The sequence below is a fragment of the Dromiciops gliroides genome, chromosome 6 (genome assembly GCF_019393635.1).
Source record: "Dromiciops gliroides isolate mDroGli1 chromosome 6, mDroGli1.pri, whole genome shotgun sequence".
In the NCBI taxonomy this organism is placed as follows: domain Eukaryota; kingdom Metazoa; phylum Chordata; class Mammalia; order Microbiotheria; family Microbiotheriidae; genus Dromiciops; species Dromiciops gliroides.
Window position 1 is genome coordinate 13,029,720 of NC_057866.1, and position 12,652 is coordinate 13,042,371.

Here is a 12,652-nt window from a genome sequence, read left to right on the forward strand (position 1 = left end):
GCACTTGGGCACAAAAAAAAATGAACTTTACAAGTATAAGATGAGGAAGAATGATTATACAGCAGTAATTCTGAAAAAGATCTGGGGGTTTTAGTGGGCCACAAGCTCAGTCTGAGTCATCCTTGGGATGGAACAACCAAGAAAGCTCATGGGATGATTGTGGGCTGCATTAATAGAGGCAGGGCATCCAAGAATAAAGGACAGAGTGAATTCTGTGAATTCTGCCCTGGTGAGACCTCATTTGGAGGGCTGTGGTCAGTTCTGGAGACCACAGATTAAGAAGGAGGTTGATAAACCAGAGGATGACCAGGGCAGTGTAATATTGAAATAGCATTAGTGACTTTATCTTGCCTGTATCCATCCCTTTGTGGAGTTGTGAGTTTGGACAAGTCACAATATCACTCCGTCCCCCACTTAAGAGTTCTCCGACTTAAAGAATATCACAGGGGCAGCTAGGGGGCGCAGTGGATAGAGCACCGGTCCTGGAGTCAGGAGTACCTGGGTTCAAATCCGGCCTCAGACACTTAACACTTACTAGCTGTGTGACCCTGGGCAAGTCACTTAACCCCAATTGCCTCACTAAAAAAAAAATTTAAATTTAAAAATTAAAAAAAAAAGAATATCACAGAACTCTGCCCTTTCCTCCTCTCCTCAATTGGATCATCTCCCATCCCCTCCAGCCAACCCTCACCTGCACCCTATTGTCTCCCGATCTCCAATAAGAAGCCAGGTGTCTTAACCCTTCCAACCTGTTCTCCATTCCCTCCAAACTGTTTATTAATTGGGTAGAAACCAAAGTTCTGGGTTCTTGGCTACTGAGAACCCTGAACCTGATTTGGTTTGCATCCACATTCACAACTAAATAAATCACTTGTCTGGATAATTCTTGACTTAATTCTTTAATGGTAACAATGGGGAAGGGCCTTGAGTCCATGAAAATGAGGACCCATCTTCCTGTTTAGCCTGGAGAAGTGATTCAGATCCCTGTAGGTCATTACCAAAACCCCATTCACCACCCCTACCACTCCATTTCTTATTCTCATGTCCCTCCCATCCCAGCCTAAAATCCCAATCAAATGCTACCCACCTCTTCCCCGGTGCCCTTTGGAATACCTGTTCCATAGGCAACAACTTTCCCTTCATCCTCAACCTCTTCCTCTCCCACTCCTTCCATCTACTAGCTCCTACTGAATCCTGGCTCCCCCTGATGACGCAGCCTCCCGGGTACCCTTTCCAGTACTGGTTCCACCCTCACTCATTCTCCTTGGCTCGCTGGTGGAGATGAGGAGTTAGAATACCCTTTGTTTCCCCATTGAATCTTCTGGGCTCTCTCGTGCCTCCATCACCTAGTCATCTCTCTCTGTTTAAGGTTCATGCTACCTGCCTTTCACTCCCCCGCCTCCACAGCAGCTCTTCCACACCTTTTCATCCCTCCTCAAACCTCCCATGGTTCCCCCCACCCCAGTTAAGAATCTTGCCTGAGATTTATTTATTTATTTACTTACTTATCTATTCATTCACTGATTATTTATTAACTATTTATTTATCCACTTATTTGTTCATTCATTTATTTATTTGCTCACCTCTATTTGTTTGTTTATTTACTCTGATTTGTTTATTTATTTGTTTGTTTTTTGCGGGGCAATGAGGATTAAGTGATTTGCCTAGGGTCACATAGCTAGCAAGTGTCAAGTGTCTGAGGCTGGATTTGAACTCAGGTTCTCTTGAATCCGGGGCGGTGCTTTATGCACTGCACCACCTAGCTGTCCCCCTACCTTCCATATTAAGGGAAGGGTACCATCATCCTCCCAGTTCCCCAGGCTTACAACCTGGACTCTTTACTCTCTCTCTTTCATCCCCCATATCCAATATGGTGCCAAGGTCTGTTGACTTCACCTTCGCAGCATCTCTTGAATAGGCCCCTTCTCTCCTCTGACTGCCCCCTTCCTAGTGCAGATCTCCATCCCCTCACACTGAACCATTGCAATAGTCACTGGGCGTCTGCCTGTCTGTAGTCTCTCCCCTCTCTAATCCATCTTCCATTCAGCCACCAAAGTAACTTTCCTAACATGCAGTTCTGATCACATCACTCCTACTCAATAAACTTCAGTGGCTCCCTATAATCTCAAGGATCAAATACAAAATACTCTGGCATTCAAAGTCCCTACTACCTTAGCCCTCCCCCTCCCTTTCCAGTCTTCTTTCACTTTACTTCCCCCATATACCCTTTGATCCAGTTGTTCTTCCAACAACACCCTCCATCCATCTCTGGGCTCTTGGCATTTTCTCTGGCTCTCTTGTGTCCCTCCTCATCTCTGGATTCCTCTAAGTCCAAACTAAAATCCCACCTCCTACAGGGAACCTTTCCTAATACCTCTTAATTCTAATTCCTTCCCTGTCTTAATCACTTCCTATTCATCTGTCATTAGTCTGTAACTTATCCTGTATCTAGAGTACATATTTACCTGCCTATGGTCTCCTCCATCAGTTGTGATGAGGGCAGGGACTGTCTTTTGCCTCTTTTTGTATCCCCAGCTCTTAGCTCAGAGCCTGACACATAGTAGGTGCTTATTAAATATTGACTGATTGAGAAGAGAAGGCTTGGGGGGATGTGGGGGGACAGGGATATAGAACTCTCTTCAGGTGCCTGAAGGTTTTCACATGGGAGAAGAATCAGGTTTGTTTTGATTGGCCCTAGAAGGCAGAGCCAGGAGCAGTGGTGGGTGAGTGAGTGGGCAAATCGGGCAGTAGAGGTGTGAGGTCAGGAGAACCTTGCACACAGTGAAAACTGTCCCCAGTCAAATAGGCTGTCTCCCCAGGTGGTGGGCTCCTCCTTCTGCAAGGGTTCAAGCAGACATCAGCTCATCATGTGCTCAGAAGCATGGGGATTACTAAAGTGTGTGGGGTGGTGTAGATGGCTGCTCTGGTCCCTGCTAACTCTCAAATCCTAGGATTCTTTGGTTGTTTGGTCCAATCTCCTCATACTTTTCTTTTTTCCTTTTTTGAGGGGCAGTAAGGGTTAAGTGACTTGCCCAAGGTCACACTGCTAGTAAGTGTCAAGTGTCTGAGGCTGGATTTGAACTCAGGTCCTCCTGAATCCAGGACCGGTGTTTTATCCAATGTGCCACCTAGCTGCCCCCTCCTCATACCTTTCAAAGAAAGAAACAGGCCCAGCAAGAGGAAGAGACCTGGCTGAAGCCACAGCAAAACTAGTGCAGAAGGGACAGTCAAAGCCGTATCCTCTCCCCCTAAAGCTGAATTTGGATTCAGAGAACAGGCTCTTCCCTCACTGTGTGTGTGACTCTGGGCAAGTAATTTCCCTTGCCTGGGCTTCAGGTTCTTCCCTGATAAAATAACTGTAGCTAACATTGAAATAGCATTGAGGGGGGGCAGCTAGGTGGCCCAGTGAATAAAACACCAGCCCTGGATTCAGGAGGACCTGAGTTCAAATCCAGCCTCAGACACTTGACACTTACTAGCTGTGTGACCCTGGGCAAGTCACTTAACCCTCATTGCCCCACCAAAAAAAAGAAGAAAAGAAATAGCATTGAGAGGTTTGTGTTATCTCATCCACAACACCGTTGGGAGGTTGATGCTATTGCTATGGCCATCTTACAGACAAAGAAACTGAGTCTAGACGGCCTAGGGTCACAGAGCCAGAGAGCATCCAAAGCAGGATTCAGATGTGGGTCTTCTGGGGTCCAAGAAAGGTCGAGGTAGATGAGGCCTCTTATGGCTCTTTGTTCTAGTCCCTGCTGCCTTCAATGGGGAGCTCAGTATGGCTTCCCTCCAATAACCTCAGCTTCCTGGTCTGTAAATGTGGCCTTTAGACTCAATGTCCTCGAAGGTCCTTTAGGTCACTTCAAGCTCTGGATCCAAGACCTCCCCATGCCCACCTTTGTCTGAGGACCCTCCCCCACCCTGCACCTGGTCATCTCTCCACCAAGCTCTGGAACGGGGCTGGCGGGACCCCTCCCCTGCTGACAATCCCTGCTCTTCCCCCACAGTTGGGCCACCCCTCCTCACACTGGTGAATTTTGAGGTGGAAAACCTGGCGTATATGCTGGTGTGCATGAAGTGGACGGTGAGTGATGGGGTGGGTGTGGTCCTGGGGAGCTGGGGAGGGAGGAGGCAGAGGCAGTGTGGGAGGAAGGTGGTGGAGGGAGCTGTGTCGGGAAAGGGTGTGTGTGTGTGTGTGTGTGTGTGTGTGTGAGAGAGAGAGAGACAGAGAGAGAGAGACAGAGAGACAGAGACAGAGACAGAGACAGAGAGAGACAGAGAGAGACAGAGATAGAGACAGAGACAGTCGGACTGAGAGGTGACAGGGATGGAGATAGAGAGAGTGAGAAACAGAGACAGAGAGACAGACAGAATGCTTCAGGAAGCAAGGGAGAAAATAGGCAAATCCAGCCAAGCCCTGTGAGCCCTAGAGCTGAAATGACCAGGAATTGGAAAGAATGATGCCCCTCCCCCTTCCCCGCTTTCTCTCCCCCCCCCCTCCATCCCCAGCTTCATCTCTTTCCTCCTTCCTGGTGTCAGTTTCTCCCCCAGAGTGGGATGGAAGGGGAGGGGAGGAGGAGACCCAGGGGAGGGCAGTGAAGGTCCAACGGCTCCCCCATTTCCCTAGGACCTGGTCTGGGCCAGCAGTTTTTACGTCCGATTCTTCACGTCTTACGCGCCCTTCTACGGCGTGCCAGGAACCCTGCTCCTCTTTGCCTCCGTCAGGTATGTCTGGAACTGGTGTGGCGGCTTTGCTGATTTCCTTCCTGTCTTCCTTCCTTAAGTCATTCAGTCAGTCAACATGCATTTATTGAAACTGACTGTGTGCCAGGACACAAAGAAAGGCCCAAAGTACCCCTGCCCTCAGGGGACTTACGGTCTAATGGGGAGAGAACTGGAAGATAAGAGGCACTCAGGGCTTATATGCAGAGTAAATGGGAGGTAATCCCAGAAAGCCCCAGCAGTGCGGGGAAGGGGACCAGGAAAGGCCTCCTTCCCAAGGGGGTGCTGAAGGAAGCCAGTGAAGTGCAGAGATGGAGTGAGGGTAGGGATACCCTGTGCAAAGGCACAGTCAGAGATGGGCTGTCATATTCCAGGACCAGCGAACAGGCCAGGGGGGATGGACTTTAGAGGGGACAAAGAAAGGGTCAAAAGACTGGGAAGGGAGGAAGGGACCAGGCTAGGAAGAGTATTAAATGCCAAATGGAGGAGTTTGTTTGATCCTAGAAGTACTAGGGAGCCCCAGGAGGTTACTAAGCAGGGGAGCCAACGTTTTCACGCCTCCTTCGTCCTGCCCCACCTGCCCTCAGGTCTCTATCTTGATGCCACCTTCCCAAACCCCAGCCTTCCTTTCTTTCCTAATAACAAGGACAGCTGCGAGTTCTAGAGGTTTAACAAAGCCCTTCCCTGCATCAACCAACCCTGTAAGGCAGACAGTTCAGGTACTACGGTTCCCATTTTATAGATGAAGAAACTGAGGCTTAATGAGGGGAAATATTAAGTGGCAGAACCAGGAACAGAACCCACTTCTTTTGGTTCCCAAATCAATGGTCTTTCCCCACAGTCCAAAGAGCATGGAATCCAGAGTCTGGGCACCTGGGTTCAAATCCTGATTCTGAAGTCCATTCCCTGTGTGACCTTGGGCAAGTCACTGAGCTTCCTGAGCCTCATTTCCCTCATTTGTAAAATGGAGGTGGGGGGGAGGCCCCTCCCAGCTCACCATCTGGGATCCTCTGATTTAGAGTGACCTGAGAGGCCATCTTGTTCAGTGTCCTCGTTTAGTGAGTTGTTACATGTTTCATAAATGCTCATGAACTTGGTGGGACTTGACCGGTCTGCTTTTCACTCCTTTGCGCCTCTCCCCAGTGGCGTTGTGGGGTGTCTCCATCCACAGGCCCCTAGGGCTGCCTGTGCCATTTTCCCCTGGAGATGAAGGATGCTGGATCACAGTGTGCCTGACAACCATTAGGGTCTAGAGGGATTTCTGTCAGTGAGCACTGCCCTCTGCTGCCCCCTCCCCTCCCTAGCCAGCCTGACTCCCCCAGCACACCCTGAACCAGGGCTCTATGGGGCATCCCCAGGGAACTTGGCAGGGCAGTGCCCATCTCGTTTCCTCTCCAGGGTCCTGGAGAGTCACTGGTTTGTGTGGGTCACCCAGATGAATCATATTCCCAAGGACATTGGCAGCGAGAAACACAGAGATTGGGTCAGCGCCCAGGTGAGGACTTGGGGCTGAGATCAGGGTGGTGTGAAGGGAAGGCTCCTGCCTGGGAGAGCAGGAAGGAAGGTGTGAGTGGTCAGGGCACTCTACCTCTGGGAAGCCTACACTTGCCAGGGATACCTTAGAGACACAATGTCCCCTTGAAGAAGCCGTCCAGGGGAAGGGGGGGCAATGTATAGCAGGGTTTGAGGGGCTGAAGGTTGCTGGGGAGAACCCCCATGTCGTGCACCCTCGTTCACATTTCTGTAGCACCTAGGAACTTACGAAGGTGAACAGGACCCTTTTTTATTAAACCTAGAACATGGATTAAAGCTGGTTCTTTATTAAAGGTAACAGTATCATAAGGCTTGCAGAGATGTATGTATATGCACACATACATAATATGAATACAATATAACAACGTAATGTAATGTAGACAATATACTACATGTAACTATACATATATGTGTTATGGCTTGTCCAGGGTCACCCAGCTAACAATTAAGTGTCTAATATGAATGGATATCCATAGGCTATGTGGATAAATCTGGCTAGGGATGCTAGGTCCAGAGCTCCATCCACTGCGCCACCTAGTGGCCTTCATGAAACATTTTCCTCCCAATTATGAATCTGGTAGTGAAAGCATTGCTGTCTCCATTTTACAGATGAGGCCGAGATAGGGGAGGTCACTTAGCCAGGGAGGAAGGGACAGGGCCAGCATTGGAACCCAGATCCCAGGCCTCCAAATCTGGGCCTTGGTTTGCCCTGCCCAGCACTGCCCCATGGGTCTGGGAGGGGGGAGCTGGGGGAGCGCCCGTCTGACCTTCCCAACCCTGCGCCTTCCCCGCAGCTGGAAGCCACCTGTAACGTGAAGCAGTCTCTCTTTAATGATTGGTTCAGCGGCCATCTCAACTTCCAGATTGAGCATCAGTGAGTCGGGGTGTGAGCTGGGAGGGAACTAGGGGTGCAGATCAAAAGAAAAGAATGTTTTCAAGCCCTGGGTCTAGAAACCTGGGTTTGAATCACACCTGTGACTTTCTGCCTGCTTGAGTCCCAGGAGGAACAAATGAAGGCAGGTGGGCTGAGGACTGAGGGTCCCAGCGCTGGTGCTGGGAGAGCCCTCAGAGGCTCCTAGTCCAGCCTCCTCATGTTGTAGAGGAAGAAACAGAGGCCCAGGGCCATTTCCAGTGACTTGTCCAAGGTCACACACATAGCGGCCCCTCCCTCTCAGTCCAAGGGGCTTCTCAAGCCCTCCTCTCTCCTGTTTTTTCCCTAGCCTCTTTCCCACAATGCCTCGGCACAATTACCACAAGATTGCCCCCCTGGTGAAGTCTCTCTGTGCCAAGCATGGACTCAACTATGAGGTGAAGCCTTTCCTGAAGGCGCTGGTGGACATTGTCGGGTAACCTGTCTACTGTGTGCAAGCACTCTGCTGGGGGGTGGGGAGAATGCGGAGCCTAGATCAGCCCAGGGCCCTGCCTTCAAGATGCTATAGTCTAGTCGGGTGCTGGGGGCCTCCTCTTGCCCCCATCTCAGGAGGGTTGGTTGGCCCAGGTCAGTCTTCCACTGGTCACCAAGGAGATTCACTTCCTTCCTGGAATTGGTCCTGGGTTTGTGGGGCAACACGGCCCTGCATTTGAGGGGTTGTCATGTGGATGGGGTTTTAGACTTGTTCTGTTAGCCCCGCCCCACCAAGAGAACTAGGAACATTAGTAGGGAAGGGGTGAGGGACAGAGCAGGTCACATAGCCATCTAGAATTGAGATGAGCCACCTTGTAAAGATGCAGATGAGGTGGGCTGGGAGGGACCTTAGAACAGAAAGGAGTGTCTGAGGTAGAGCTTAGAACACAAGGTCAGAGCTGGGAGGGCCCTTAGAACAGGGAATGTCAGAGTTAGAAATGGCCTTCAAGGCCCTCATTTTACACCCCCATGGTCTCATCTAAGGCCAAGTAACTGACTGGGAGGCCTGGTGTTAGACCCCAAATTTTCTGTCTTCCAGTCTCTTGCTTTCTTTATGACTCTGTATTACCCAGGTCAAGGTCAAGGGGCCATTGTGGGCTGGTCACCCGCCCCTTGTGCCAGGGTCACCCCCGTTTCTGACCAGCTTTTCTGTAAGGCCCTGGGGAAGGAGAGGTCTCCCAGCATGCCCACCCTGACGTCACTCCATGTTGGTAAGATTGTCCCTTCCCTTTCCACAGGTCCCTGAAGAAGTCCGGTGATGCTTGGTTGGAGGCTTACCTCCACGAGTGAAGTCGCCTAGGTGGAGAGAGCCCAGGGCAGCCTTACCACCTGGTGCCCAACTCTCAGCCTCACACTCGATGTCTAGTTTGGGGGGAGTTGGGGAAGAAGGGGCTGAGCCAGTGAGCCCTTTGAAGAAGGCATCTCTACCAAGCTCAGCCCTGTACAACTGGGCCCAGCTCTTCCCCTATTCAGAACCCTGGGCCCACCCGGGTCTTTTCTGGCCCTGAAGCCCCAGGCTCCACCTGGAGAGATCTTAGGGGACTTGTCCAGGGCATGTGGGCTCAGGGCCAGACCCCAGCAGAGGAGGAGACTGCAGACTTCCTTCTCAGGTCTGCTCCCCGCCTCTGCCCTTGATTTTGGCTGGGCTTGGGTTCCTGCCTGGTTTGTGAGCATTGTAGGTTAATGATTAAAAACACACCGATAAGCTGAACACAGCTGTGATTACTTGTGTGGTGAGTGAGTCCTCTTTGGAACATTCTGGCTGTGGAGTCGGGGAGCCTGTGTGTGTGTGTGTGTGTGTGTGTGTGTGTGTGTGTGTGTGTCTGTCTGTCTATCTGTCTGTCTGTGTGTCTGTCTGTCTGTGTGTCTGTCTGTGTGTCTGTCTGTCTGTCTGTCTGTGTGTCTGTGTGTCTGTCTGTCTGTCTGTCTGTGTGTCTGTCTGTCTGTGTGTCTGTCTATCTGTCTGTCTGTCTGTGTGTCTATCTGTCTGTCTGTTTGTCTGTCTGTCTGGGTGGTTTTCCCTTCCCCACCACTCACCCCTAGCTGTGTATGCCCCTAATATTTCTGCTCCTCTACCTTTAAAGGATCATAGGTCTGGAGTGAGAAGAAATTTCATAAACCTCATTTTACAGTTGAAGAAACTGAGGCCGAGTTTGCTTGAGGACACCCAGGAAGCAAGTCAGAGGCAGGGTTAGAATTCAGGCCATCTTTCTTCTCTACCAGCCCCACCTCATCCCCCGCCTGGGCAGAACACCTATGGGCATGCGGTGAGAGGCTTAGCCAGGCCTCATTCATCAACATTGGTCCAGAGAGGAAGGTAAAGTGTGATCTGAGGCATGGGCTGCCCCAGCATCCTCTGGCCCCTCTTCTGTGATTTCTGAGGTGCCAGGCTGGTCATGAGCCGCTCCTCCTCTCTTCCCTCCTGCCCCAGGACCCATCTGGCTCTTGGTTGTTGGGGGCTCCTGAGGTATCAGCTGGGTCCTCCCCTCCCAGGGCTCTCTGCATTTTAACTGGGACTTTGGAGGTGGGCTGAAAAGACCTTCAGAGCCCATAGGAAATGAATTCCTAATGGTGGAATCTCAGGCACTGGGATGGGAACGAGTGGGGATAGGCGGAGGCCAGCCTGCTGCTATTCAGACTCCACAGATCAGTGACCACCTTTCTGAACCAAAGCATGGACTAGAGCATCGCTGCTGCTGGACCCAGGGTGCAAACAACAAATGCTTGTCTAATAAAGCCGAGAGCGGCTCTGGGCCGACGCTCAACATCCCCTCTAGAGGGAGACAGAGACTCGGAAAGAGACTCAGAGAGAGACAATAGCTTCCCCTCGACACTCCCAACTCTGACCCTTTGCCCAGGCTGTGCCCTACTCCCGACGTGAACTCTGTCGTCCCATCCCCAACAAACAGAAACTTTCCTTCACAGCTCAGTTTACGGTCTCGTCCTACATGAAGTCTATCCTGCTTCCCCCAGTCTCTAGGGCCCCCTCCCAATTCCTCCGTATTTACTCATCCGTGCAGGTGTTGTTTCCTGCTGGTTCCAGCCCATAAAACCCTTGGGGGGAGGGGCTGTTTTCACTTTTATCTTTGTATTTCCAGTGCCACGCTCAGTGCCCAGCATGTATCGGGTGCTTGCTGAATGGATGGAACAGAGAAGACAAGGCAGAGAGCCAGACCAGGCAGAGCTGAAAAGCTAGCCAGCTGATAGACAAACACTCCTTCTGGAACCTGCAAAGGAGGAGGGTGGGCGGGGAAAGGAGATGGGCTCCTTGGGGAGAGAAGATTGGCCAAGCTTGGTGTAGTTGGTCTCCAAGCACAGCACCTGCCATACCTCAGCTTTTATTAAGCACCTACTGTAAGCTAGGTCCCATCCTGGGCAAAGGTGATACAAAGATACTCCACCCCCAAATGGAGCAATCTTTTTTCTCAAAGAGCCTGCATTCTGTTGGGGGAGAAGCCGGGCAGACCCACGTCTATAAAATAAATATATGCAGAATATGAGGTAGAGGGGGAGGCCACCAGCACTTGGGAACACCAGGAAAAGCTCTTGCTAAAAGCAAGAGCCAAGTGGCCACCTCAGCGGGGGGGGGGGGGGGGGGCTGGCGTGGACAGCAGCTTCTCATGTTGGGTTAATCCCCAGGAAGGGGTAGGGACGTGGTGCCAAATCCCAGGGGGGCATGCCCAGCTTCCTCTTTCCCATTTCCTGGTTTTCCTAATGGGCTAAGAGTTCCCAAGAATCCTCCTGGCTGCCTGGCAATGCCATCCTGCGTCTCGGCCTCCCCCTCTCTCTCCCAGGCCTGAGGAGGCTCCCGGCCATCAGGGAGGCAGTGGGGAACCTCTGCGAGGTCACATCCTCTGGTATGGAAGCTGTTTGGGCACAGACCTTGCCCCTCCCCTCCAGACTGTGAGCTCCTCCCAAAGGAGGGGAAAGGGTTAATGAGTGCTGGGTTTCTAGGACAGGTGCTGCCTCTGCTATCACACCATTCTGGCCATTCATCATTTCTTCTGGGTTAGCCCCGATTTCCTCATCTGAGAAATATTTAAGGGTTAGACTAGACATCATAAGCCTGACTCACCATGACTGCTCAGACATCCCCTGTTCTAGGTTTGCTCCAGGCTCTTCCCAACTCTGACATTCTCTGTTCTAAGGTCTTTCCCAGATCTGATATTCCCTGTTCTAAGGCCCCTCCCAGCCCTGACATTCTCTGTTCTAAGGCCCCTCCCAGATCTGATATTCCCTGTTCTAAGGCCCTTCCCAGCTCTGATACTGTTCTGGGTTCTAAGGTTCCTCTGAGTTCTGGCACTCTAGCTTGACCTGACATTGGAGGCAAAGATGAGAAACTCTCAAGCTTCTTCCAGCCCGTGTAGAACATGGCTCAGGGTGATTCCGTATTCCAAGGCCTAGCAGGGGGAGGTCCTTTAAAGATGGCCTGGGTCAAGCCTCTGTTGGCAGAGGTAAGTGTGGAGGTGCCAAGAGGTCAGCCCCTCAGGTGCCATTTCTAGGGCCTCCGCCTGCCCGAGCTGTTTGGCAGCAGGCCTGGACTTGAACCTTGCAGCCCAGCGCTCAGCATGGGCCCTGGGCCCGGGCCCCTTGGTGGCCTCGGGCATCAGCCTTGGCAATAGTCCTGGTGCCCAGAATCCTGGGTGTCTCCCCCTTGGGGCAATCACCCTCTGGATTAACCCAAGGCAGAGTGCTCAGCAGGAGCAGAGCAGGGACAGAGCTGGTGATGCAATGGGCCTGGTGCGCCACAGCAGGACCCCTCCTGTGTGTGGTGGGGGTCAGGGGGCATGAGGAAGCTGAGGGTCTGGGAGAACAAGCCCCTGACCAGGGGCTGGGGTGAAAAAGTCTATGATCCAAGTACTCAACTTACTGGGGTGGGGAGGAGAGTGCAGTGGAGATCTATTGACACAAAAAGGAGGGGCATTTACTGAGTACTAGACCACAGAGGGAGGCTCTGCAGGCTGCCTGGGAGAGCAAGGAACCCTGTGCATCAGAGGGTAGGGCAGAAGAAGCAGCCCAGCTTGGAGGGGGGAGCCAAGAGGTGGGCTGCATTCTGGAGAAAGCCAGGTTTCAAGGAGACGTGGAGGGAGGAGGGTCCTGGGAGACCATCTGGTCTAAGCCTTTCATTTTACAGCAAAGGAAGCTTGAGGCCTGGAGAGTTCTGAAGTGACTTGTCCAAGGCCACACAGAGACTAAGGGGGCAGAGTTGGGAGTCAGACCCTGCCCCTCTCTCTGTTTCCCAATCTAAGCTCGTTCCCCAGGACATGATGCTCAGAACGTTCTTGATGCTGGACACCAAGTCCCTCCCTGGCTCATCACAAGGTTGACCACCTTCCCACACGCAGCAGGGAGCCCAGCCAGGCCCAAGCTGCAGCCCAGGAGGCTCTCTCGGACACATTGTCCTGCCCTGTGTGGGCAGGGAGCATGCCCCAGGCCATGGCTCCCCACAGTGGGCCTGATTCCCAAAGGGCACAGCCACCACCAGACCTGGGC

General features: G+C 52.0%; 1 protein-coding gene across 1 annotated transcript in view; it reads left to right on the plus strand.

Moving 5' to 3' along the window:
• Positions 1-8,874, plus strand: part of FADS3 (fatty acid desaturase 3) — a 28,291-nt gene extending 19,417 nt beyond the window's left edge. The window contains 6 exon segments of the mRNA XM_043973499.1: positions 4,008-4,084; positions 4,628-4,725; positions 6,121-6,217; positions 7,050-7,129; positions 7,476-7,601; positions 8,398-8,874. Of these exon segments, the coding sequence (XP_043829434.1) occupies positions 4,008-4,084; positions 4,628-4,725; positions 6,121-6,217; positions 7,050-7,129; positions 7,476-7,601; positions 8,398-8,449 (530 nt within the window). The 3' untranslated portion in view covers positions 8,450-8,874.
• Positions 8,875-12,652: the final 3,778 nt, after the last annotated feature.